This window comes from Cardiocondyla obscurior, linkage group LG15 (genome assembly GCF_019399895.1).
Source record: "Cardiocondyla obscurior isolate alpha-2009 linkage group LG15, Cobs3.1, whole genome shotgun sequence".
Taxonomy (NCBI): domain Eukaryota; kingdom Metazoa; phylum Arthropoda; class Insecta; order Hymenoptera; family Formicidae; genus Cardiocondyla; species Cardiocondyla obscurior.
The window spans coordinates 2,325,947-2,350,054 of NC_091878.1; the positions used below are offsets into that span (position 1 = coordinate 2,325,947).

General features: G+C 40.0%; 1 protein-coding gene across 2 annotated transcripts in view; it reads right to left on the minus strand.

The window, feature by feature from the left end:
• The window catches only part of Ptp36e (protein tyrosine phosphatase 36E), a 62,040-nt gene that overhangs the window by 4,245 nt on the left and 33,687 nt on the right, over positions 1–24,108 (minus strand). For both annotated transcript variants that reach the window (XM_070666679.1, XM_070666680.1), the window contains exons 3-7: positions 5,289–5,416; positions 1,574–1,661; positions 895–971; positions 471–605; positions 106–246 (exon numbers count right to left, since the gene is read on the minus strand). In XM_070666679.1, the coding sequence (XP_070522780.1) occupies positions 106–246; positions 471–605; positions 895–971; positions 1,574–1,661; positions 5,289–5,416 (569 nt within the window). The remainder of the gene's footprint in view (positions 1–105; positions 247–470; positions 606–894; positions 972–1,573; positions 1,662–5,288; positions 5,417–24,108) is intronic.

The following is a 24,108-nucleotide window of genomic DNA, read 5'->3' on the forward strand; positions in this document are numbered from 1 at the left end:
TTTTCTTTTTTTTTTGCACTATTTGCATTTAGGTTTATATTGCGAGACAGATATTTCACGAGTTGATAGCACAAAAATTTCGATAAGAATAATAAACGCACTCACGTCATTTTCATTCTTCTTGTACAGCTTTATCGTTCTTATATGAAAATTGGCGAGCTCCTCTTCTTTTAAGACCGAAACACCGATACCACCATATTCCTCGTCTTTCTCTTTACTCGCCGGCCAGTACTGCACACACATCACCTGTAAGAGGAAAAAGTTGCGACTGAAACACCGCGGGGAACATAAAAAAACATAAAAAAATTTATACGACGAACTTTAAGCCCTCTTAAAGTTGACTCGCGGTCAACGTCATCGCGCCATAAAGGCTGCTTTTTGCAGCGAGGCAACTTTAATGGACACTATTTCCGCACCCCGCGTTACATCTCTTACTTTTTATGAAAGTCTCGTTTTAAATAGCTGTTTACCTTGATAAAGTCAAAGGTTTTCGTGAGCATAACGATGCAGGACGCTTGCTCTTGCCAGACCATCCGCCAGAATTCCGTCACTGTGTTCTCCATAGGTCCCTGAGTGACGATGTAAGCGTTCGGTTTCAATATACTCTGAAAACGTAATATTAACATGTCGGCTCTGTAACTTGACGCTCTAATCACTTAAATTATCGGGATATAACCATCAGCACGCGTAGATTTTTGTACAAGAGACGCGAATTGAAATTCATTGACAAATTCTCCGTTAGTTTCCCACGAGATAAAAAAATATATCACTTAGTTGAATTATAAATAAAATTAATGACTTATAAATCAAATCGATAACTCAGAACGCGCTTGATCTTCGAGTCCTTTGTACATTAATGCCAGTACTTATTACTGAATATCATGTCGTACTCACATCTACGTAGGACGCATTAACGTAATCGGAATCAGGTTCGCCTTCTATCGTGTCCAACACTACCCTATTATAGTCGTCTACAAAAAAAAAAGAGAAAAGGGAAGAGAAACATTTTAGTCCTCAGGTGATGAAAGATCTTATTTAAAAACGGAAATAAATCCTCGTTAAAGGAACGGTATGAACTGACAATTTTCACGGTTGTAATTCTCGTAATGGTGATTTATTTTTCTCATTGCGAGAAAGTTAATTGACAAAATTTAGAAAATATTAGTCAATTTGCAAAGTTGTGCAATATAAATTATTTCTATCGATATTACTAAACCACTTTCATTTACTATTCAACACAAGCTTCTTAAAATTGATGAGTTAAAGACTCTTTCTAGCAACGGTATAGAATTTTTTTATCTATTCAGTACAAGTTTCCCTGTAATTAAAAATACTTGAGCTTGCAAAGCGTGTTTTTGCGATTATATCTGGTTCTCCGTGAATTATTACAAGAGAGAGAAAAAGAGAAGGAGTTCATTACGCAGCTTTTCAGCGTTTCGAATCAATGTTTTATTTCGTTATACGTGCAATCAACGCGCTTCTCCTTTGGGGATGAAGGTGATAATATTCACAGCGACGAATAAGAGGCTTAAATTAGTCTAGAAAGAAAGAGGTATCGACGATTAGCACTTACATGGAATACACCTTTGATTTTGATTCTTATCCTTATTTGCGGGCTTTGTGGCGTGTCTGCACGAATGAGTCTCCACCTTCGTTGCCGTCTGTAAAAAAAGAAATACGTGGGAAAAAAATTAAACAAATGGATAGATATTACAGATATTACGCGTGAGAGCGAGCGCGAGATTACGTGCCGCGCGCTAGCCTAGCGCGCTAGATATATTCTCCCCACTACTCCCACTCCCGCTTTGTCCTTCTCCAGCGGTCGCGCGAGCACACACACGTACTACGCGCTGCGGAGCAAGCACGTGTCTCCGTACCGAAAGTAATTCGCACTTCCGTTTAACGAAAACCCTTTCGGCACGACGACTACAATTAAACTTTGTATTTCTTTTTGTTACAGATCGACGCAGTTCCATCCCGCAGTCGTCAACGAAGTATCGTTCACCGCCGATATTGAGAATCATACGAACCGCAGTCGGTTCGTCGGTCGGTCTGAGAGAGTTCCGTAGAATATTCGAGCGGAATTCTTTGAGTATGACTTTCGTTTAAACGCGAGTGCCGAACGTGAAACGCGCGTAAGAGATCATTAAGTAATTTTCGCTATTAAATCACGGTCGGGGTGTTCGCGAGTGACCTGTGCGCGAGAGGATGGCTCGACACGTCCCATCTGAGAGGAGGAGCAGGCCCAGGACGGGTATCCTGCCTCGGCGGAGCAACTTTTAAGTAAGTGTAAATTAAAAAAAAATTCTTTTCTCTTTTATTAATCTCATTAATTAACTGAAATGTCTATATTAATTTTCTTCTTTATGTTACAGTCACCAGCAGAATATCACAACTCCGCTGAAGCTCCTGCAGACTGGTAAGTCGCACAATTTTATTTTCGTAATTTATAATATGGGTTTCTCAAAAAATAGCGAGTGTGTAGCGCGCACGGTTTTTTCTAGTATCTTATAAATGGTATCGAGTAATATGTTAATGGCTTATGTTTGTGATTAAGTCGGCGGCTAATCCCGCAAAATAAAACTCTGGCTATAAATATGTCGGAAAGAGGAAAAAAAAAGGAAAAAAAAAAGAAACCCTGTTACCATCTCGAAAGTTTTATAATAGTTTATATCAAAAGAAAGTTCTTAATCGATAACGCGAAACTTGTATCTCACCGCGATTAATGCATAAATGCATATAAATAAATTCTGGCCTTCTTAATAGGTACCTTTCCACGCGTTGGAATTTTTTAAAATTGCCAAAGGTTATTCGCGCAACGTTTCACGTCAGTTTAATCGGGGAATCGGGTAGCATTGCTGTATTTTTGGCGCAGTTAGCAGCTGCGAATATTTGAATAGTTATATACGTTGCGATGCAGGGCACATGAAAGGCTCCGCGTAGTTTGCTCTGGCAGTAGCGATTCCCCTAAAATTCGACAAATCAGAAAATTTATGCGACAACTGCGTCCTAAACATGTCGCATCGCTTGGCTAAAATCACAGATATTATTCGCGCAGCTTCTTTACAGACGTAGAAGAGACAATACGCATTTTAATCTACATATTTTTCATCGACTCCGCTTATTACCAAGTATTTCGCGTTTTACACGCTTATCGAAGAGAGCTATTTTCATTATTACCGCTGTCATTAAATTTTTTTTTTTTAATAGTTAGAAAATTCGATTGATTAATGTGTTACACAGTTTGCAATGTTCGCACGAGCCGAAAGTTTTTCCCATTCCCCGTATGGTTCATGAATAGGTATGACGCTTTATCGGCCAGTATTTGTCGAATATCAGGAACTTTCATTTCCGATAATACCGAGCAAGTTTAATTTAAAAATCACGCCGAGATGATTTTCACGTCGGCGCACCGTGCCAGTTGGATTAAAATTCAGCAGCGGGGGTCGTTCTCTTGCAGTTCGTCCTTGCTTCATTCGTTCCCCTTTCTCGTCATTATTCCCGGATAGTTTGCCGGATTTTTCCTATCAAGGGGAAAATGTTAGATTGTCGCGGGGCAAAAAAAAAAAAGAAAAAAAAAAAGAGAGAGAAAAGCGCGGCAGAGGGTTATTTTCGTTAATGCGACGAGTTGATGACAGACCGTCGAAAGTAGCCGGGAACAAAAAGGAGACTTGATCGTACGACCCGCGATTATGTAAGCATTAGAAGTCTGCGTTGCGAGGACATCAGGTACCCCGGGATAATCTGCCGGCGTATAAACTGCACTCGAAGGCCGCTCCGTCATGCATACGGTACGAGAGCCGGAGTTAAGAGCTTTCCCGTGTCGATGGTGGGTGCCCGGAAAAAAGCTGTCCACATTTGCCGCGTTTAGAGAGGCGTTTACCGCGTATCACATGCGGATTCCTCGGATGCGCTTACGCTAGTAGACAACGTAAGCCTTTGAAAGGCCAATTTTTCCAAACGGGGTTACGCGTGAAAATTACGTTATCGACGACTGTTTAACTATTGTAAATTATTGATGACGAAACCGCGCGCGAGAGTCCCCCGCGTGAATCCAAAGCAATTGAGACTCGGCTCATAACGTTCTAAGAATATAAAGAATAATACTCTTGCCGAGGCCGTCTATCAGCAATTGGAATTTCTCAAGAGTGAAACTGCATACGTAGGGGAGAAATATTTTCTTCGCGATACAAAGGGTGGATCGATTTTGCGCCTCGAGGAAGATGGACGTGAAAGCAACTCGGTGAAATATGTAAATATTGCCCGAGACCCTTCGTCTCTTGAAACAGCAACGCGAGGTGGAACGTGATGCGGCTGAGATATAAAGAGTAGGATGAAATTTGAACCAAACGAATGTTTTCTAAGGTGTTGTACTTAAAAATTGTTTCGTACGAACGCAGTTATTTTATTTCGCATACATTACCTACGTTTTTTTTTTTTTTTTTCGAATTTTTTCGTTATATAAAGTTTTAATTAAAAAAAAAATTACTGTTTAATTTAAATTCAAATTTTTCACGTTTGTACTCTACAAAGAAAAAGAAATATTTTCGAATCAACGTTATCTTCGCGCGCGACGCAAATATTAAGAATACTCTCGATCATATCGTCGGCTTTGATCTTGGATCGAACGGAGGTATGCGCAAATTGCCAAGGTAGAGCTTATTTTGGTATATCACGGAATTTGCGTCTCGAAACGACTGTCTAATGAGAAACCGATATTATGCTGAGTCTCAATTTCTTGACCTACTCCTCGAGAGGTTCACTTTGTCTCTTGGCTGTCTGCCTATCGTCGAGCACTCCGTAATATCCATAAGTACGCCTACGTGCCACACGAACGTACGTAGGATCAAGGATTTTCGATAGCTATATCTATCAAGCAAATAAACTTATTCCGGCATTTAATAACGCGCCGTGATCGGTGTTTGCTTTTAATATCTGTAAGATATTGGAAAGTAATTGTGTAATAAACGGCCACGAAATAATAACGCGCTTCTAGCAAAATACGATCAGGAAGCAATAGCATTATTTTTCCTTTTTTTTTTTTATTTTCTTAACACGTCGATAGTTTTCCTTTAAATTGCGTGCGAGACCGAGAGGCAAGTTTCAAGATTATAAAATGTAATGAAGTATGACTAATTGTCGTAACCGATAATCGATAACGCGTATATCGAAGAACGTGGCAAGGGAAAGGTCGTAAGAGTTGTCGGAGCGAAAAAGCGAGCCCGACGAGATCCAGAGGTGACCGAAGTTAGATGAGTTGACGGGAAATGGGATTTACCAGGCCTCACCTGAAACTCCACTCGGTATAGTACTGGGAATTTTCGGCGCAGCTCGCACAGCTTCGGAAATTGTGAAAGCTCGGTCGGGGCGGACGGCAAGGTGGTGCTTAATTTGCTGTTTTCCAATTCCTCCGTGGCTGCGGACAGAAAAATAAGAGAAGGATCTTAACGTGCAGTCTAACATCGATGATTAAACAGATCGGTCGTACAAATGTTTCAGAAAGCGCGCGATCTAGTGTAGCATTGTTATTTGCAACGGTTATTTGTAATACAAATCGACTGATAGTATATAAAAGAGAAAAAAAAACCGCAGACCAGTTTTCTCTCTCTCTCTCTCTCTCTTTTTTTTCCTGTTTTTAACTACTCCGTATTAGTCGTTGAGATTTTTCGCTCGGGGGCACGAATCTCTTCCGAGAGGGTGAAAAGACGAATAGAAAATGCGGTAAGCCGAGATGTGAGCGACAGGCGAGGGTGAGACAAACCGCTACCTCGCTTGAGGAAAATTTGCAGCTGTTTGTCACTCTCAGCACTTTCATGCACATATGTTTTCCCTGAGACCCGCGCACATGCACGTGGACGTGTTGCACGCGCAGGTATAACTGTACAATTTATTGTCGTCGAAAATTATTAATCCGCCGAGAAATCTGCACTCTCCGGTTGAATATCACTGGCATTAAAACGTAATGGCATTTACGCCGGATTCATAAAAGTTGAAAGTATCTTTCTAATATTGTCTTCGTTACGTCCCGTCGTTTCAGTAATATAAAGTGCGGAGTACATAATTAACTTTAATGTTCGATATAGATTATTCTTGGTGGGATTAAGAGTTGGATTTTCACGCTGAGTTCTTCAGCATTTTTAATATTATTCATTAACAACATAAAGACAAAGTAAAAGATTAATTATTGCCGTATGAATATTTAATCGCGAGCGAAAATCGAGAGAGAGAACTCGACGGTGTTGAAATAAGTTTTAAATTTAATGCGCTTAAGAAATGGAACAGTTGCCGATAATTAATCGCATTTTGTCTTTAGCCGTTCTAGATTTCCAGGTGTGGAAGTCTTGTTATTGACATTTAAATAAAAGCATTTGACGTGCGTTTTGCAATACCGATGTCAGGTAAAATTCATACGGATCACGAATTTCAACTGCACGTAATACCGTACTTGATATGCGTGGAAATTAAATTAATTAAAAATATGATAGAAGTATATATACATATATCTTTCTCTCTTTTTTTCTCGATAATCTCGATAGCATATGTCGCAGTAATGACTTACGCACTATATTAACAATAATTATTTATTTATCAAACTTAAAAGCAGGCAATTAAAATAATTAAAAAAAAAAATAGAAATTTCCGAGTGGAAATTTATCTAGTTAATTTGATTTTGCAGCTAGTGGTTAGATAGGTCAGGACGCGCAGTAGATTAATATGCGGCGAAAAACGTTTAGATATCTAGCTTTTCTAGCTCGTTATTAGCTAGTAATAATTATCTGGTACCTAGTAAGTTTTGAGTGTTATATTTTTGGCTCAGTGCTAGACAGTTTTGCTAGACAACCACGAGATAAACCACTAATTGGCTAGTTAATTATTAGATAACGGTGGGAATCAATTTCCACTTAAGTTGATTTGAAACATATTACATTAAATATTGAAACTACATTTGTTTCTCTTCTTTAAGTTTTATTCCAAATGTAAAACAGTAAATTTCTTGAGCGTTATTTATCATTTTTCATTATTAAATAAAAATTTACTCTCTAACGTAATGAATTTTAGAGCTATATGTGCACGAGTGGACGTTATTTATTTACGACATTGTTATTTTGATGATAAAACGACGCGTCGCATTCCAGGAAATCCGCATAAATGTTGTGTCATATTAAATTTCTGCATACCAAATCGTAAAGCGGTAAGCGTTTGCGTTGGTGGTTGTTTATCGGTTCGCATTTATCGGCTAGGTACATCTATTATTAGAGCCATACATAGCTCATGTATAACGCACCAAATTAAGCTCGCTGCGTCGTGCATGTCAGTTCTTGATTTTAGCGCAGCGAATATGTTATTATATTAAAAGCTTGTCGCAAGACATGACATCGCGCTGCGCATAAAAATACAAAAACAAAATCGATACATAATAGAAAAACTTTTGAAAAAAATATCTTACGCGCGACACCTTAGCGTATTTGTATCAAGATTACTTTTATAGTCTAACGAGCGATATTGATTTTTCTGGTAAACTTTTCGTTTTTGTAAGCATTACAACGATCGACTGATATTAACTTCTAATAGAAAAATTCTATGAAAAATTAAAAACAAAAATAACGAAAGATCTAATAGAGAGATAGAAGCGAGCAATTAAATCGTAATTTGTACGTTCTAATCTCAGACGAGAGCGAGCCAGTCATCCTGGATTAACTTGAATGTAGGGTTAGTCGTGCATACCACCGACCACTAAATTTCTGACCGCATTGTATTTTTAATCGCCCGACGATTCTCCGATCCGAAAAAGCTGGGACCTTTCGACGATTTTCTCTTAGAGAAATTGCAGCTCTTCGTGACAACCGCAATGAATTTCGGTCAAGCGATTCGATTGCTTTTGAAAGGGTTTCACGATGATTACATAGAATGATTTGCGTTGAAGGGTAACTTGATCCCTTTACCATCGAGACGTATCGACGTAGAGAGCTTCCTTACAGCTGATCTCTCATTCGTGCGATCGGCGAGCCCGTATACTCGTTTAAGCAAATATCGTACGCTTTTATATTCTTATTACATTAAATATTAAAAAAGAAAAAAAAATTACACGCGTCTATTTACTTTTATTTTATCTTTTCTTTTCTTTTTTTTACATTAAAAAGAACTGCCATTATTAATTATATTTATCTTAAAATGTTTTTTTTTTTTCGCTTAAAGACGAAGTCGATATTATTCTTTCGGACTCGTTATGTTTTACCCGCGCGGATTTAACCATTTGAAGTTTCGTTGTACATTCTAACTAAACTGTTGTAATTTTTAACTGGGTAACTCGCCAAGCGAAGCGGTTAATTAACAAGAAACCCGATCCGCGCCCGTTATTCAGTACGCGCCCAGCGGCGATTGTTATTGTCTTTTGCTGATCGATCGGGAATTTGAAGCCACTCAGGGAATTACAATGACGATTTATTACGACCTCGCCACGCCGGCAATTAGGTACGAATAGTTATTCCGTCGCGCGTTATATCGGCATTGAACACTCCGCCGATCTGGTTTGTGTATTTTGTGAACTTCTATCAATATTAGAGAGTATCAAATGTCATAAAAAGCATCATTACTATCGGTGTCATTAGTAGCGTCATGTTAATATCATAATTACAGAACTCTTCATGCGATATATTAATTCACGAGCGATATAGTGTCGTCCGATAACTAATAGACAGGGTATACAATTTTACGTTCAATTTCATACTCCTTAAAATTATTTTAATTAAGGACAGTTCATTAATATTTTAAATATTGAAATACGAAGAAGTATTTTTTGGCCTTCTGATTTCTGCCATTTAACATAACATTTTACGATTCTGCGATAGTTTTCGTACGTAAAAGTAAAAGTTCGATACATCAAACGCGTACTTGGAGGAATTTTGTTCAATCAATATTTTTAACTTTCTAGTAAATTTCTTTTTGCTTTTAATTTTTTAGATCGAACTAACGACTCGATATACGTAAGAGCATCTTTTCCTTTTTTTTTATTAGACGAGTTAAAATTGATGTCAATCTTAAAAATAACAGTGATCCTTTAATTGAATCAAGATCGCGAAAGGATATGATTTTAGTTCACGATATAATAACTGCTGATTGATTTATATTTATGTCAGATCTTTCACAAACCATTCGTAATTGAATGCGCCTTGATATAAAGGGAGCGCGAAGCAAAAGCAAATGGAAATCGAGTCTGTTATCAAGAGACGTTATTATCAAACGTGACCGCATTGACATAAGGAGGAAAGGGCAGAAGATTATCAGAGACTAACTATGTTGCGTTACTCCCCCAGGTGGTTTTAATCGATTCTCCCCTACTTTCCACAACCCGTCGGATACCTCTTTATTGACGTAAGGGCCGAAAATATACCGCCGCGGAGGGATTTAAGTACGGTTGTACTTTTTCCAAAAGTAAATTATCTCGATTTATCCCCCGTATTTAAAACTAGTGAAATAAGCCGCGGCTTACTCGGCCGGTCTGCGCCGCTTTTGCCGCGCTTCTCTCCAGATTCTGATTTTCTTTATTCCCCAGAGGTAATCGCGTTACATCTTGCAAAACTGTCGCGCTCGGCAAGTAAATGCTCGCCAATTTGTCGCGAAATAATGCAATGTGAATAAATTATTTCGCGCACGGGCATCCGACGTTCTATTTGCGCTCACGTCGTGATATATTTGAGCGGAGGTCACGATTGATTCTACCGTGCGTCCTTTTGATTCCGATGTAGGCCTGGGGGTTGCGAATCGAGCGTGAACGTCACGACCACGTAACGCGCATCTGGATCCAGCAGCATACGCTCATCAACGCGGCGCGTATAGTCCCTCGGTTCTCGCGCAACCAGGTGCACCCGCTCGATTTCATCCTCGTGGCGCGCTGATTACGCGGTAAAGCGTATTACCGCATCGCGGGGCGATTGCGAGAGGCGAGGCGGGCGCCGGCGTGGATTGAGTTATGCCGAGGCGAGAACAATTCGTTCGCCGTTTCGCCCAGCGGCAAGGCTATCGACCGATCTCGCCCCGGCAATCGATTCTTACATCCAATCCGTCGCGATTTATGACCGGTGACCTGATTTCTTGGGCGCGAAACGATGCAAACGAAAACGGGAACGAGACCTCCGTAGGCGGTACAAGTATTACTGATCGGCACGTTTTTGCGCGAGAGAGGCAGACGCGAAGTTAATATTATAACATTTGTACACACAAGAGCGACCGTTTCCCTCCCCCCACGTGCTCCGATTTACGTGCAATGGAAAGTCCGCCGCAATGTATATCTCGCGTTGGCGTTGGATCACCGACGAAGCGACAAATACTGGGTCAATAATTTCGTGCATCGCGCGCGAAAAGTTTACATTACACTTAACTAAATTACAACCGTGTACGGTAAATTATTACTTTCGCAAAATTATTATTAAATTTAAAGTAAATAGCAACGCGGAAACATCGCGGAAATTAATAGTCGAGTAAACATTTGATCTTGATTGTCACTTAACACTTTTCATAATTATATTCTTGTATTTTTAATCGGAATTGTGTCCCGTTATCGAAAAATTTTAATAAGACTGGATATCACAAGGCGCACGTTGTTTGCTTCTTCTAAAGAAAGACGTTTTACATTTTATAATTTTTAGCAATTAACCACGGATGTATGTACGTACACCGAAAGGGATGTATGGGGTTTGCTGTGGCTAGCATACGTGACCTATATATATTTTTTTTACAATGTAAGAAAACTACTAAAAATACAATCGTTTCGTAGATCGTTCGTTATCGCTTTTGCGGAAGTTTCGCAATTGCAAACTAACTATCGTGAAGTTTCTAGTGCGAGCTGTTAGGCGACCAAAGTCGCGCAGACCGACATGCATATGCACGCTGTAATAATTACATCGAGAACGTTTCGGGTTCGCGAGCATAGAACTCAATTACAACGAAATAATGTGGCACGGAAATACTGGCGTAGCTTTTGCTAATTAATTTAATTGATTTTACAACAAATGTTTGCCGAATGCCTCCTTCCGTGTGATAATAAATATGAATAATCGGGATTAATTCTTATCTTTGTAATTTGTAATTTGCAGCGATGTAATTAGTATTACGAATTTTTGTTATTTAAATCACTTTAATCTCACGCATGTTCTCTCGAGTTTCCTCCCCTCCACCCTCTCTTTTCAGTTTTTACGCTCCGCATTATAAATGTAACATATTTATATGTATTCTCGTATCCATGTTCTGCTTCTTTCACCTGTACATAAAATGACATTTGCGTTCTCATCATAAATATCTAATTAACATTTTATGTGCTCGTAACGTGATATTTATCGTATGTTACAAAATAAATGCGTTTTAAACTTGCATATTCATATAAATATATTACAGATCAATGTAATAATCAAATGCCGTTATAAATCGTAAATTGGTGATTATTCGTTTTGGCAAATAATTCAAATGTCGATATCGCTACGCTTTTCGTTTATTACGTCGATATCTAGAATGAAAATAAAATAGCCTCGTATGTCACTGCGAATAAAAAATTAACAAGAATAGGGGCTAGGTAAAATATAGAAAAAAAAAGCAAAAAAAAAAATTGGGAGAAACTTTTTGCTGTCGCTGCAATGTGTTCGTATTTTGCGTGGCTCGTACCGATCGTATTTACCATCCATGAATTATATTCATCAGCCGATTCAACTTTTGCTATTTTCGAAATCCAGGTTTGATGAGCGAGGAATAATAGCGTTCGTGCACCATCCATTGTTGTACGCGAACGCGAACGTTTTCCGCGCGTTGCCAATAAAAGGACTCGAGTCTCTCGTTCGCAGATGATGCTGTGCACATCGACGTAATCAATCTCGCGAATACCGTATCTGTGCGGACGTAATGGTGCAATATTGATTAAATTAGACATATCGTTCTGTTCGGAAGTTCCTCTGCCGTTGGCAGCCGTTACCTAATCGCTTCGACTTGTCGGAGCATAATAAAGCGAGAATTATCGTGCTCGCAGCGTCGTCCGAAGGCAAAGCTCGCCGTAATTCGCGAAATAAATGGAAACATGTAAGAGAGCCTTAGCTTTAATTTCCGTCTCACTGTTACACCACGCGCCACGGTAGATTAATTAAATAAAGTAAAAAGTCACGTTAAGTAGATCTCCTTATTCTCCGTTCGTTTTTCTTTTCTTTTTTTTTTTTTTTCTTTTTCGGGATTCTTTATTTTCAACTCATTTCTCGCGGACTTTCTGTTTCCAGGCCGTTTTTCCAGGTTGTTAATATGCGCATTTTAAAAGCCGCGGCGTATTTTTATGAAGGGAAAAAACGTGTAAGTACACGTATCGTTTTTAACGCACGTTAATAATGCGTTAAGCAGAATGTTGAGAGCAAATTCGACCACTCGTAGTATAAACATTCGCGGTAACGAGTTCGTGAAAATTTCAACTGGAATTTCGAGGGTGAGAGAAGCCGGCTCATCCACGTCGGAAACGAATGGTCTCGAGAAAGCTGCGGCAAAGTCCGCGACATCTCGACCCACTTCTTTTAATACAGAGTGTTCTTTGTAACGGCTGGACTTTTTCTTCGAGAAAAGAATCTGGTTTCGTTGGGAACTACGGATAAATATTAAATCACTTTTGTAGACATATAAAGCGAAGAATAATGAATAATTCCCTCTAATCGGGCTGTAAATTTTATAATTAGTCAACTCGCAGACTAATTTCTAAATTACTTGCGTTAGTGTAGAAAGGTAACGTCATGTCACATATTAATAAATTCGTAATTTTTTCTTTTTTTCCATTTTTATTTAAATTATTCGCGCTACTTTGTAATTAAATCGTATTTTTATTTAATATTACAATACGTCAAATAAAAAGTAACACGGCTGCAAATAAATATTACATTTAACATAAAAAATTAAATAAAACTTTAATTTATTATTTTACGATTTTTACGATTTGAATGCCCGGCGTTTCAAACCAATTTTTTTTTTCTATGGTTATTAATAATATTCAGCAATATTATTTTTATATTATCGCCCTTCGGCATAAATTATCTCGTTTGCTGCGCATAAACTCCGTCTTTCTCTCTCAGTTGCAACTCAAACTTAATCCAGTAAACACACAGTTCGAAATTGTAACGGCATTGGAAGCGAAAGCCAACAAAGTCCGCGAACCTCGGCAACAAGATAGTTAACAAACGGCGGGAGTAATGTATTAACGTTACGAGAACGCGCGAAGATAACGTAGTTCGAAGTCCAAATCGAGCCAGTCAAGGGAAAACAAACCGAAGAAGTTGGCCGCTTCACTTGGCTGGTGAAAAGCGATAACCCTGTCGGTGAATATTTTCCGCCGCTTTGTCGGCGGCAAACTGACGGGGGCCGTAAGAAAGAGAATCCGAATTACAGAAAAGTATTTTCCCGGGGCCGAGAAAAGGTGGATGATCTTCTTTGCGATAAATCGCGAGGCGGGATCTACCTTTCTTGCGGTAAGAGAAATAGCGCGCACGCGGGGAGAAAGAAAAGGCCGTTATATGTATAATCTGAAAGGAGACCTCCGCTATTGTTTCACCTGCTTCATTCATACGACGAAATTCGCCGCTTTCGGCGACGGCAAGACAGCGAACGTTCCTTTCCGGCAAGAAATAGTTAAATTGTACATTTCAAGTCAAGCGATAGGGAGATATTAACGATTGAGAAACGTGCGTGGTCCATATGAATTATATATATGTATATATATAACAGCTAGACATTTTGAGACGTGCCTGCCATTTATTTTTGCGTCTTCTGCTGCGTTTTTTATAGAGAACAGTTTTATATTATTTTCAGAAACGAGATACATTCCGCTTTTAAGAATACACGACTTCTTTACGAAAATAACGTCAGTTTATATACACTGAATTTATGATAAATATATCGCGTCAAGTTAATAGTAATATAATAATTTTAGAAACAACTTCGACGTACTTTATTTCTATCTTAAAACATAAAAAAAAAATTGGTAGGTGACGCATAAATTAGCTTTTTAATTATTGACGTTAAAAACCGACGCTGATTAATTCTCTCTCGCTTGGCTTGCTTCACGCTAAGCGAGAGTCAACGTCGGCTGTAAAGTCGGCGATTTTAAGGATTGATTTAATTTTAATATTCAATTAATATGTCCAGGCAAAGACGGTCTTCGCGATTTGCGAGATCGAGGACGACCTGGTGGAAGTACCGTCTTTGTCTGGACATACTAACTAAATATTACAATTAAATCGAATGAGAATAACGAATAGATAAGAATAGATAGGCGCGGGGGGAGGTGGAGTGAGGCGGGGGGGACAGAGTGAGAGCGAGCGCGAGCCTACGTGCCGCGCGCTAGGTATATTCTCCCCACTACTCCCACTCTCGCTTTGTCCTTCTCCAGCGGTCGCGCGAGCACACACACGTACTACGCGCTGCGGAGCAAGCACGTGTCTCCGTACCAAAAGTAATTCGCACTTCCGTTTAACGAAAACCCTTTCGGCACGACGACTACGATTAAACTTTGTATTTCTTTTTGTTACAGATCGACGCAGTTCCATCCCGCAGTCGTCAACGAAGTATCGTTCACCGCCGATATTGAGAATCATACGAACCGCAGTCGGTTCGTCGGTCGGTCTGGGAGAGTTCCGTAGAATATTCGAGCGGAATTCTTTGAGCATGACTTTCGTTTAAACGCGAGTACCAAACGCGCGTAAGAGATCATTCAGTAATTTTCGCGATTAAATCACAGTCGGGGTGTTCGCGAGTGACCTGTGCGCGAGAGGATGGCTCGACACGTCCCATCTGAGTGGAGGAGCAGGCCCAGGACGGGTATCCTGCCTCGGCGGAGCAACTCTTAGGTGAGCATAAATTTCTTTTACAAAATGTTTATTAAATATCAACTTGTACATTTTTTTTTATTAATTTGATTAACTAATATGCAGACACGTCTACATTAATATTTTTTATGTTACAGTCACCGGCCGAACTCAACAACTCCGCTGAAGTTCATGCAGATGGGTAAGTCGTATGACTTTTTCTAGTATAATAAATTTGTTACTTAACAATTCCTTTGCAAATAAAATTTATATAGAAAAGAAAAAAAAAAGAATAAGAAAGCAAAACGCGAGCGCGACTGCGACCACGATTTATTTATGTGACCTACATTTTATTCGCACATTCGTTTAAGTTTCGCGTACGCACCCACTTGAATCCCTTTCTCTTATTTTGATACGAGGGTGTCTCTTCTTCGGGGATTGAGAGGATTGATAACGCCCCGTGGAGTTATCGCCGGGAAGACTTACCGCGAGCTACGTGATTTCATTTTTGCCCGAGATTCTCTGCCCTCGGCTCTATTTCGCGGCCAATCAGATTTGAGCTGTCGCTATAAATTTCGCCGACATCACCGGATCCATAATAAAATTAAAAAAAAAAAATGCAATTGCGTGCGTAAATTAGAGACGCTGTTTAATCGATACACTAAAACACCCGAATGAACGGTATCGAATGCCTCGATTATAATTACCCGAGGGAACTTCGTATCAGCTTAGGGACATCGTTTAGCTAATGGCACGGTCCAAGCAGTGATTAATGGGCAACAAAGTTCACGGCGTCGAAGTGCTGTATGCAGCACATCGAAACCAATTGTGAGGCACGTCGCAAGCGTGCTACACGCGTCCCGGCGCAAGTCGTCTTGAAATTCTCGCGCGACAGCAATATCGCGGCGACTCTTTGTGCGCAACTGTTGCGAATTACAGAAGGGCGAAACTGTGACATTAAACATGAAAGTTTGCGCGAGCCAAACACGTGTCTTTTACTTAGTTCCGCGCGGCGCCGCGTAGAAAGCCGATACGCATAAGGAATCCGAATAACGTAACACGTTTGTTAACTTCTGTATTTAAAACTGGATTATATTATCAGTTTGACGACGAGGGAATCGCGATAAAATTATGAACTGTAGACTTAAACTTTCATAGAACGTAATTCGTTAATTCAAAAATTTTGTTTCTTTTTTTTTCTCTTCGATAAACGAAGCAGTTATTTATCTCAATTAGGACCGATGAGATTAATCGTTCGTGAACTTTGGTAACTTGGAGCGTCTAGCTTCTCTCCGGTGTTTCGCACGTTTAAAGATGCGGAAGCAGTCATCTTTAAGCGTGATATAACGTGGCCTTAAATTCACAAGCTCGTTTAAACCTAACGCTTCACGGAGCACGTTTGTTCTTTAAATCGTCGTCTTCTCGGTTTAACTTGCGGAACCTAGCGATGCGCTGTACACGCAAACCGATATGGACGGGAAAGAGAACCGCGATAAATTTACTGGCGCACATAGGGCGGCGAAAGTAGCCGCAGTCGTGCATTATAAATTTTCAGGCTGAGCATTTCCGATAAAGTGTAGCTGGCTCGCTACATCACTCGTCCTCTCTGTGATCCGAATCGAGGATTCAAAGGGAAAATCCAATAGACGTAACGACGTAACGACGGGAACTATGCGCGAATAAAAGTCTCGCTCCGTCGTCTTTGCGAATTCGTTCGATAAGGATGCGAAAGCGTTCGATAACGAAAATTATTCCCGGGATTCGAAAATTGTTTCCGTGTTTCCTGCAATAACAGTCGCAGATGGAATGTTTAACTTAGATACAAGATGCGTACAAATACAGGATATACGCTTCCTCGAACGCAAATTCGTGATTGTATAATTAATTAATATACGGAATTAAACATATATCCGGTATTATAGTTATAACCGGATGAAATATAATATTTCTGGCCTTATCAATTTGAGATATTTCGTGATAGACGATCTGGTACGTCGATCCTTCGGACGCCAAAATTATTCCTCCGTAGAGCTCTCGCGGTTCCGGGGGAATAACCAAAATCGATGTCCTATATTTAGTAGAAGCAGGAAAACGCAACCCCTCGATCTACTCGGAAATGTTCCAAGGTGCCGACGTATATTTCCTATATTACTGATTGCTGGCGCGGACTTTCCTAGAGCCATCGGCCTAGCTATGTGACGGCAGATCGAATTTATTTCGCGCTCTAAGTTCTCCGTCGATCGAATTTTTCACCAAAGTTCTCGCGACAAAAAATTTCCAACTGGCCGAAGGTATCCCTTAACCCTCTCTCGCCCGTATCGCGAGTAAAGTACATTATCGCAGTGGCGAATAAATCCTTGCAGAAAGTTCGCGAACTTACGAGCGAAATAGAATGTACTTCATTAAATTAATTTCGCTCTTACTTTTATCGTGTTAAAGAACCGCCCACGGATTGCCCGTAAGATTCGAATAAACGCGTAATAGTTTAATGCACGCAATTACCCCCGAAACTTTTAAGTATTGATCGCGGTGGCAAAATTGATTCCAGAATATTAACGACGAAATCCTGCGAACGTGCGGTAATTTTGTTGAAATTAAGCCGCAATTTAGATTTGTATCTCTGAATTGCGCGTCCAGCGCGCATATATGAACCCGACCGAATTACGCATATTCGTGCGAAATAGCCAAACGGTTTTGATGTAGCTAACGAGTGAACGAATCTTTGCCGAGCGACAAATCAATAACCAATACCGTGCGAACCGATCGTCCATCATCGAATAAATGATGATTGACACGTGGGCCACCGGGATGTTTACCGAAAATCCGCGTATTAGCACTCACTGCTAATCCAGGCCAACCGTACGCCTGTTTGCAATCGAGAGCACCCTCTCGTTGAGCACGTGTCCGTTCTAGTATGTCGAAACGAGTGATGTTCGACGCTGTGTTACGTTTTGGCTTGCAAAACCGTCGAATACTTCGTTAGACAAGTACGTTTACGTTTGTTCCAGAGATATTCGTCATCGTTCTTTTTATTTAAACACAGAAGCAGTCTACAGTCGGGCATGATTTTGTTGCTAAGGGATTTAAAAAAACTTTGGATAGGAAATATATAGATAAAATCGAAAAGCGCACAGTTTTAAATAAGATAGTCGAGAAATTAAAACAAAGGTCTAACCTGACAGCTCACTTATACATACATATATATATATTGATTTTACATACAGATTATGTTTAATCTGAAAGTGAATTTCTTTTAGACGTTGACTAAAAATGTTTCATTTACTCTTTCAATGGGATTTGTTTTTAATCCAAAATTTATATTGTACATATGGTTTGTACAAATATATTATTATAGCTCTCACGTGTTATTTGTGATTTGTCAGAAAATTAGTATTTATGTATATCGTATGAGCATTTCATGAATGGTAATGTTATCGATGAAAAATAATCTGCCGGGCACTCCGCCTGTATATGTATAATACAAACTATGAATTAATGCTGTTTTCGCGATTGTTCGCTAACGTCTGTTCGGGGAGTCAACTCGGCAGTGATTACGCCGCAGTTGACAAAGCTTGTTATGCGGATTCTGCAAACAGTATCATCATCCCGCGTGTGTACCTGCGACCATCCGACGTGCATACGTAACACGTAACGCGGAATGGATATCGCAGTGCGAGTAATTTCAAAGTGAGTCCTCGAGTATGGTGACATTACGTCATCCGCAATTTTCCGCTTTTCAAAATTCCAGCATAGCGATTACGTATCTGTCCCTTTGCAAAAGAATCGCTCTAAGAAATTCAGACACCTACTTTTTTCTTTTTTTTTTTTTTTTTTATCGTTATTGTGGTACTTGGCACGATTCGCGTAATACATGCAGCTCTATTCTTTGAATGCTATTTCGCATTCAAGATGATACCAGTAAAGTCCGAGAATCAACAGTAGATGTCGGATATATTCAAATTTTACTACTCGCCGAAGCACGAGGGGCTTTCCATATCTTTCTTTGTAAAGAGTGTGTCTTTTGGATATTCAGTTAGAGTTCTATTCGCGATAGTCATGACGAAGGCTCGATTCGAGATGCTAAAAGCACTCCTCTCTCTTATAACGAAACAAAATAAAAGTAGCTGAAGAGCGCTAATTAATGCACATGAATATAAAATAATTGGTGTATATTTGTATGCGTACGTTAACAAATTTTGACTTTAGAATTTATTAAATACAGCTAACAAAAGCAAAACAGCCTGTTTGTAATAAAATGAATATAAAGAGTCAAAAAAAAAAGAAAAAAAAGAGAGAAATAAATATAAATAACATTTCCTTCGTATTAAAGCCAGAATGAATAATGAGCGACAGGTTGATGCAAGTTATTAATCTTCGGACCGTCGGGGTGTATTTCAAGTTTTCATGAAAATTGATATGCCTCGCGATGAGTTACAAAATTAAAAATCCCGTCGAGATCGAAATTGTTCGTGTTACATGAAAATCGAACCCTCGCCGTTTAGATGAGGAAGCAATGGGTGCCGCTAGGGCCGTGATTTAAAGAGTTGATAATTAATATTAACGCGATAATCTCGGCGATGAAAGATAATTGTATCTTTGTAAGGAGGGAAGGTAGTTCCTAACGAGCTGCGTCGGGGAGTTAAAATTTACCTGGGTGAAACAAGTTTACCACACGTGCGAGCCGTGCAGTGCAATTAACCGCCCGGGGAAAGGATGCTAGCGCACTGGTAATTAATTCAATGCCCGTGAGTTAAAGTCGCGACCGAATTTGATCCCCATAGGGGAGCGGCGTTCTCATATGCGCTTCGTCGTATACGCTCCGCCGCGTTATCGCAGCGAGATGAAACGACGCGCATTCATAGCTTCTTTTTGCCGGCGCGTACGTATAACGGCTACCGATAATGCACAAACTATGCAGGAAAGCGGATTCGCACGTACAATGGCGTTGCATAATATCAACATCAATATTGTAGAGACAACTTGAATACAAAATAAATTGAAGTTGCGCGATTCATTTTTCCGTGCTCGCGTTACGATTTATGAAAGAATTGCAAGAAGAAAATGTAAAGAGAAAAGGAGAGAGAGAGAGAGAGAGAGAGAGAAAAAAAAGAAAAGAGACATGGGAGACATGGGGACGCAATAATTCCACATCTTTGCACGTAAGTCGCGTTGTCTTTTCGTCAATATCGCGGACGCGTTGCATACATTTAGCGTTTTGAGAAATTTCGAGTAATCTTGTCGGGCAAAATTCTTACGGTGGGTAGAGAAAAAAAATGGGGCAAGAAAGGATGTTTTTAATTTACGAGATAAAGAGACACCGGGATGAGAAAACGCATACGCCTTAGGGTAGTTTTAGAGAAACGATTTGAACGCATAACGCGGATGAGATGAGTGAGCGTCATCGTTGCCTCCGCTTCGAAACTCAATATCAATCATTTCGATACAGATACAATCGTGTCATATATTAATTAATTTAGCACACCCCTGTGATTAAAAGATTATTTATATAATGTGCGAGTAATTAACACATTGCACCGTTCAGTATATTTTCACGTCATTATAATTAAAAAAAAAAAAAAACAAATGCAAGTACTTAAATTATGTAAATTTATTAAAAGAACGAATCGGTGCACGTTTAATATTTTTAAGTAATTAAAATCGACAGTAATTTATATGTTAAAAAATTATTCTTCGAGCCATCATGAATATACAGTATGTTCTTTGAAAAGTTTTCTTTTTATTTCTGAATAACAAACTTTTGGAGGATAAGACGAAATGATTAACATGAGAAGCGTGCAAAAGCGCTGTGATCCGCTTTTTAACATCTACGCCTGTCGTGATAGGAGAGCACTCAGCGGTTAAGCTCCGATCAATCGTTTTCTCATTATATGAGAGCTTTAAAGCTTGCATAAGACCAGAGAAAGCGATCGGCTGACGAGGGAAAAGCGACAAGAAGGAGTTTCGTATCCAGGAAATGTACTAAAGCGGAATCCTTTAGCTAAGACCTATTTCCGCCGAAAGCTTGTTTTTCCTTTATCAGAGAGCAGAGTAGGAGGTAGTAGAAAGGGTGAAAAGAGAAAGGAAAAAAAAGAAAGGGGCCGGGTGCTAAGAGATATTCGTAGAATGCGAAAAAAGGTGCGAAAGGGCAAGATAGGCGAACAGTACATTCTCTGAAGTTTTTCTGGAACTTCGCAATTTTCCCGGCGAGCACCCAATCGAATTTCCGGCTGTAAAGGAGATCGCGCAACTCCCGCCATTTGATCACTCGACATTTCTCGACGCGCGCATCGAGTATTAAATCACAAAATTACGGAAGAGCTCGAAAGGTCGAATCTTCCATGCCAACTTTCATGTTGCCCGGGAGTGTTCGCAACGTCGAAAATCTGATCAACCGTTTGAGTTCCCATTGGGACGAAAGTTCGATGCTTGAAATCGCGATTTTCGGTGCGAAAAATGAGATGCCGAAGCTGCATATTCACGCTCGCTGCAATCCATCACACTTATACATATCTCAGAGGAAGCAATTTTGTTTTTTAATGTATTTAATTTCGCAAACTCTTTCTTAATTTTCCGATCAAACATTAGGAATTATAAATCAGACGTAGAAAACTTTTTTTTTGTACCTTTTATAATTTTTTTTATAATATACCTATTAAAATAAATAATACAATTAAAAGCAGATTTTACAGTAAAATATAATAAAGTTTGATCGGGCAGACGTAACTGAATATTCGGCTTACGACGCTGTTTGTCCAGTCGCATCGTATAAACGTGCAATTTATTTTTCATTTATTTTTCTTTTTTTATTTTTTTTTTTAAGCGAAAGAATTTGCTAATTGCGTTAAAACTTTAGCAGAACAATGTTGTACGTCCAGTGTGACATCAATTAAGTTCTGAATTATTTAGCACGTCCGAGTAAACTTCCTCTAATGTTGATAGACGGGGGAAAATTGAACTGCTTTTTCTTCCTAAAAAATTTATCTTTTCATTCTTAGGTTCTATTAGGCTTTTCAATTATGAACGATTGAGCTTAGGCGGGAAACGCGCGCGATTCATAAATCCCAATCCCCTAGTAGTACTAAAGTCAATTTCGACGCACGGCAAACGGATACTTTCTCTTCTGTCTCTCTTATTTCCACTTATTTAATAAATTTCTGATGGCAGCGCAGAAATAAACGGCGACAAGTAGCCGAAGTCGGGGGGAGAGTGGAGGAAGGGTGGGAGGGAGGGAGGGAGCACTGTCGAGAAGAGGAGGTCAAGATGGATCGATTTGAAGGAGGATGTGACGGTGAAAGAGGTGGGAGGGAAGAAGTAATTCAGAGAAGGGCCGGTGAATTCGTTGAAGCGACACTTTTCCAAGTTTCGTTGCCGATCGATCGGCGATGGCGAAGTACGTACGCGGTCGCACTCACCCTTGAGATTTCGCGAAATCGAGAGGGAGATAAAAAGTCGTTTTTCCACAATGCGTCATATTGCGTGTGTCGCGCACGGCACGCACATCGAAGGGAAAACCGCCGTTTTCTTTGGATCCCTCGTTGCGCTTGTTCTACGATAATGTTATAACGTAACGTTCGCGCTCGAGCGTGGAGAGTATCATTCGTCGTATTCGCCCGGAGATATCGCAATAACGAAAAACAGTCAGACGGTGCCGTTTTATTCCCCACCTATTCGCTGACATTTCCATCGTGAAACGGTATCCTCGATAGCGTCTTCGAAACGCGATCCAAATCATCTTCCAGCTTGTTTCCGGGTTAACCGCGATGAGATTTTCTTATTCAATTTTATTGTAATCAGCGTATTCTTCTTGTCTTTTCCGCTATTTCGATTTCCCGCCGCCGTGACCCGCGTACCGCCGTCGTAAAAGTAACGTTTCATCTCGTTGCAGCGGGTCGCCGGTGAAAACGGCGGTTGAAAACAATTCCCGACATTGACGCTAGCCATATTTCAGCGTCTGCTGTCGCGCGGAAGAAAGTATACGCGCAGTACTTTTGCCGCGCGTGCAGTAATTTATTCTCCTTGCTGGTGGTACGTTTTCCCAAGCAAAACCGTCATCGTGCCGTGGTTGCCGAGCTATTTTTCGGTGAAAATATAAAAAAAAGGAAACGGAGGAAAAAAAAATGAGACCCATTTGAGGAAACTTCATGCGACGGTATCCGGTTGAAATCGTGACATCTCCAAGTGTGCACGTTTGTATTAATATTTTGCATTTCAGTAACGAGTTGAATTTCAACAAGTCACTGTCGTATACTTTAAGAATTATAATCACTTGTCGCAATGCGCACGTTTATTCGTATCAAAATAAAATTAAAATAATTATAAATTAAAATTATCGTACGCAAATTTTCTTCGTTAGATCGTTTCGCTGAGAACAGAGCTTTCGACGCGAAGCTCCCGAGATAACGAAGCGGAAAGAGTGCGAGTACAATTAAAAACGCGACTTGATCAGTGCTGGTCTTAATCCGCGTCTTGTATATATATATATATACACGCTCCGCTGGTCATACGTCTATCTAAGATGTAAAAAGGAGTTAACTGCCGTCCGTCGACTGTTTGCGTAAAAGCGGCACGGCGCGAGATTACGTTTCATATGCGACGGTAACGGGGGAGGGTAGCTTGAGTTGCAAATGGGTCATGCATTTACACACGTACATGTGATTTTATTTGCCGACTGTCGTCGATTGCGTGTAAGCCGATCGATATCCCTTCCTTCGGCCGTGTCGCGGCGGGCAGAATAAACGCGAAGAAAACGAGAGATACGCGTCTCGCGCGAGATATATCAAGCGCGACGCGGACGACTCGGCCGCGAGAGATTCGGAGACAAAGCAGTGGCCTAAATCGACGCGTCCGCGGCGAGCTTTCCCGCTACAGATCGTTGTTATTGCGCGGATCATCTGGCGACGCGCCAGACTTTGAGACTTAAGTAGCCGCCTCAAATTATTCCGCGAAATACTCGCGTGTCGAGAGAGAAAAAGAAAGAAAGAGAGAGAGAGAAGAGGCACGAAAAATAGCACCCTCGTTATTATTTATGCAGATAACATCGACCGCGCTCGGTTACGCGTAAAGGAAGCACGCTAATACTTGTGATTATTCATATCATTTTACTCCGCGCTGTCCCGAGAGCGATTAAAAGTAAGAATCTTACCTATATAAATAGAACCTTTTGAGGTTTGATTTAATTTTAATATTTAATTAATATGTCTAAGCAAAGAGGGTCTTTTCGATTTTTGAGACCGAGAACTACCTGGTGAAAGTACCGTCTTTGTCTGGACATACTAATTAAATATTACAATTA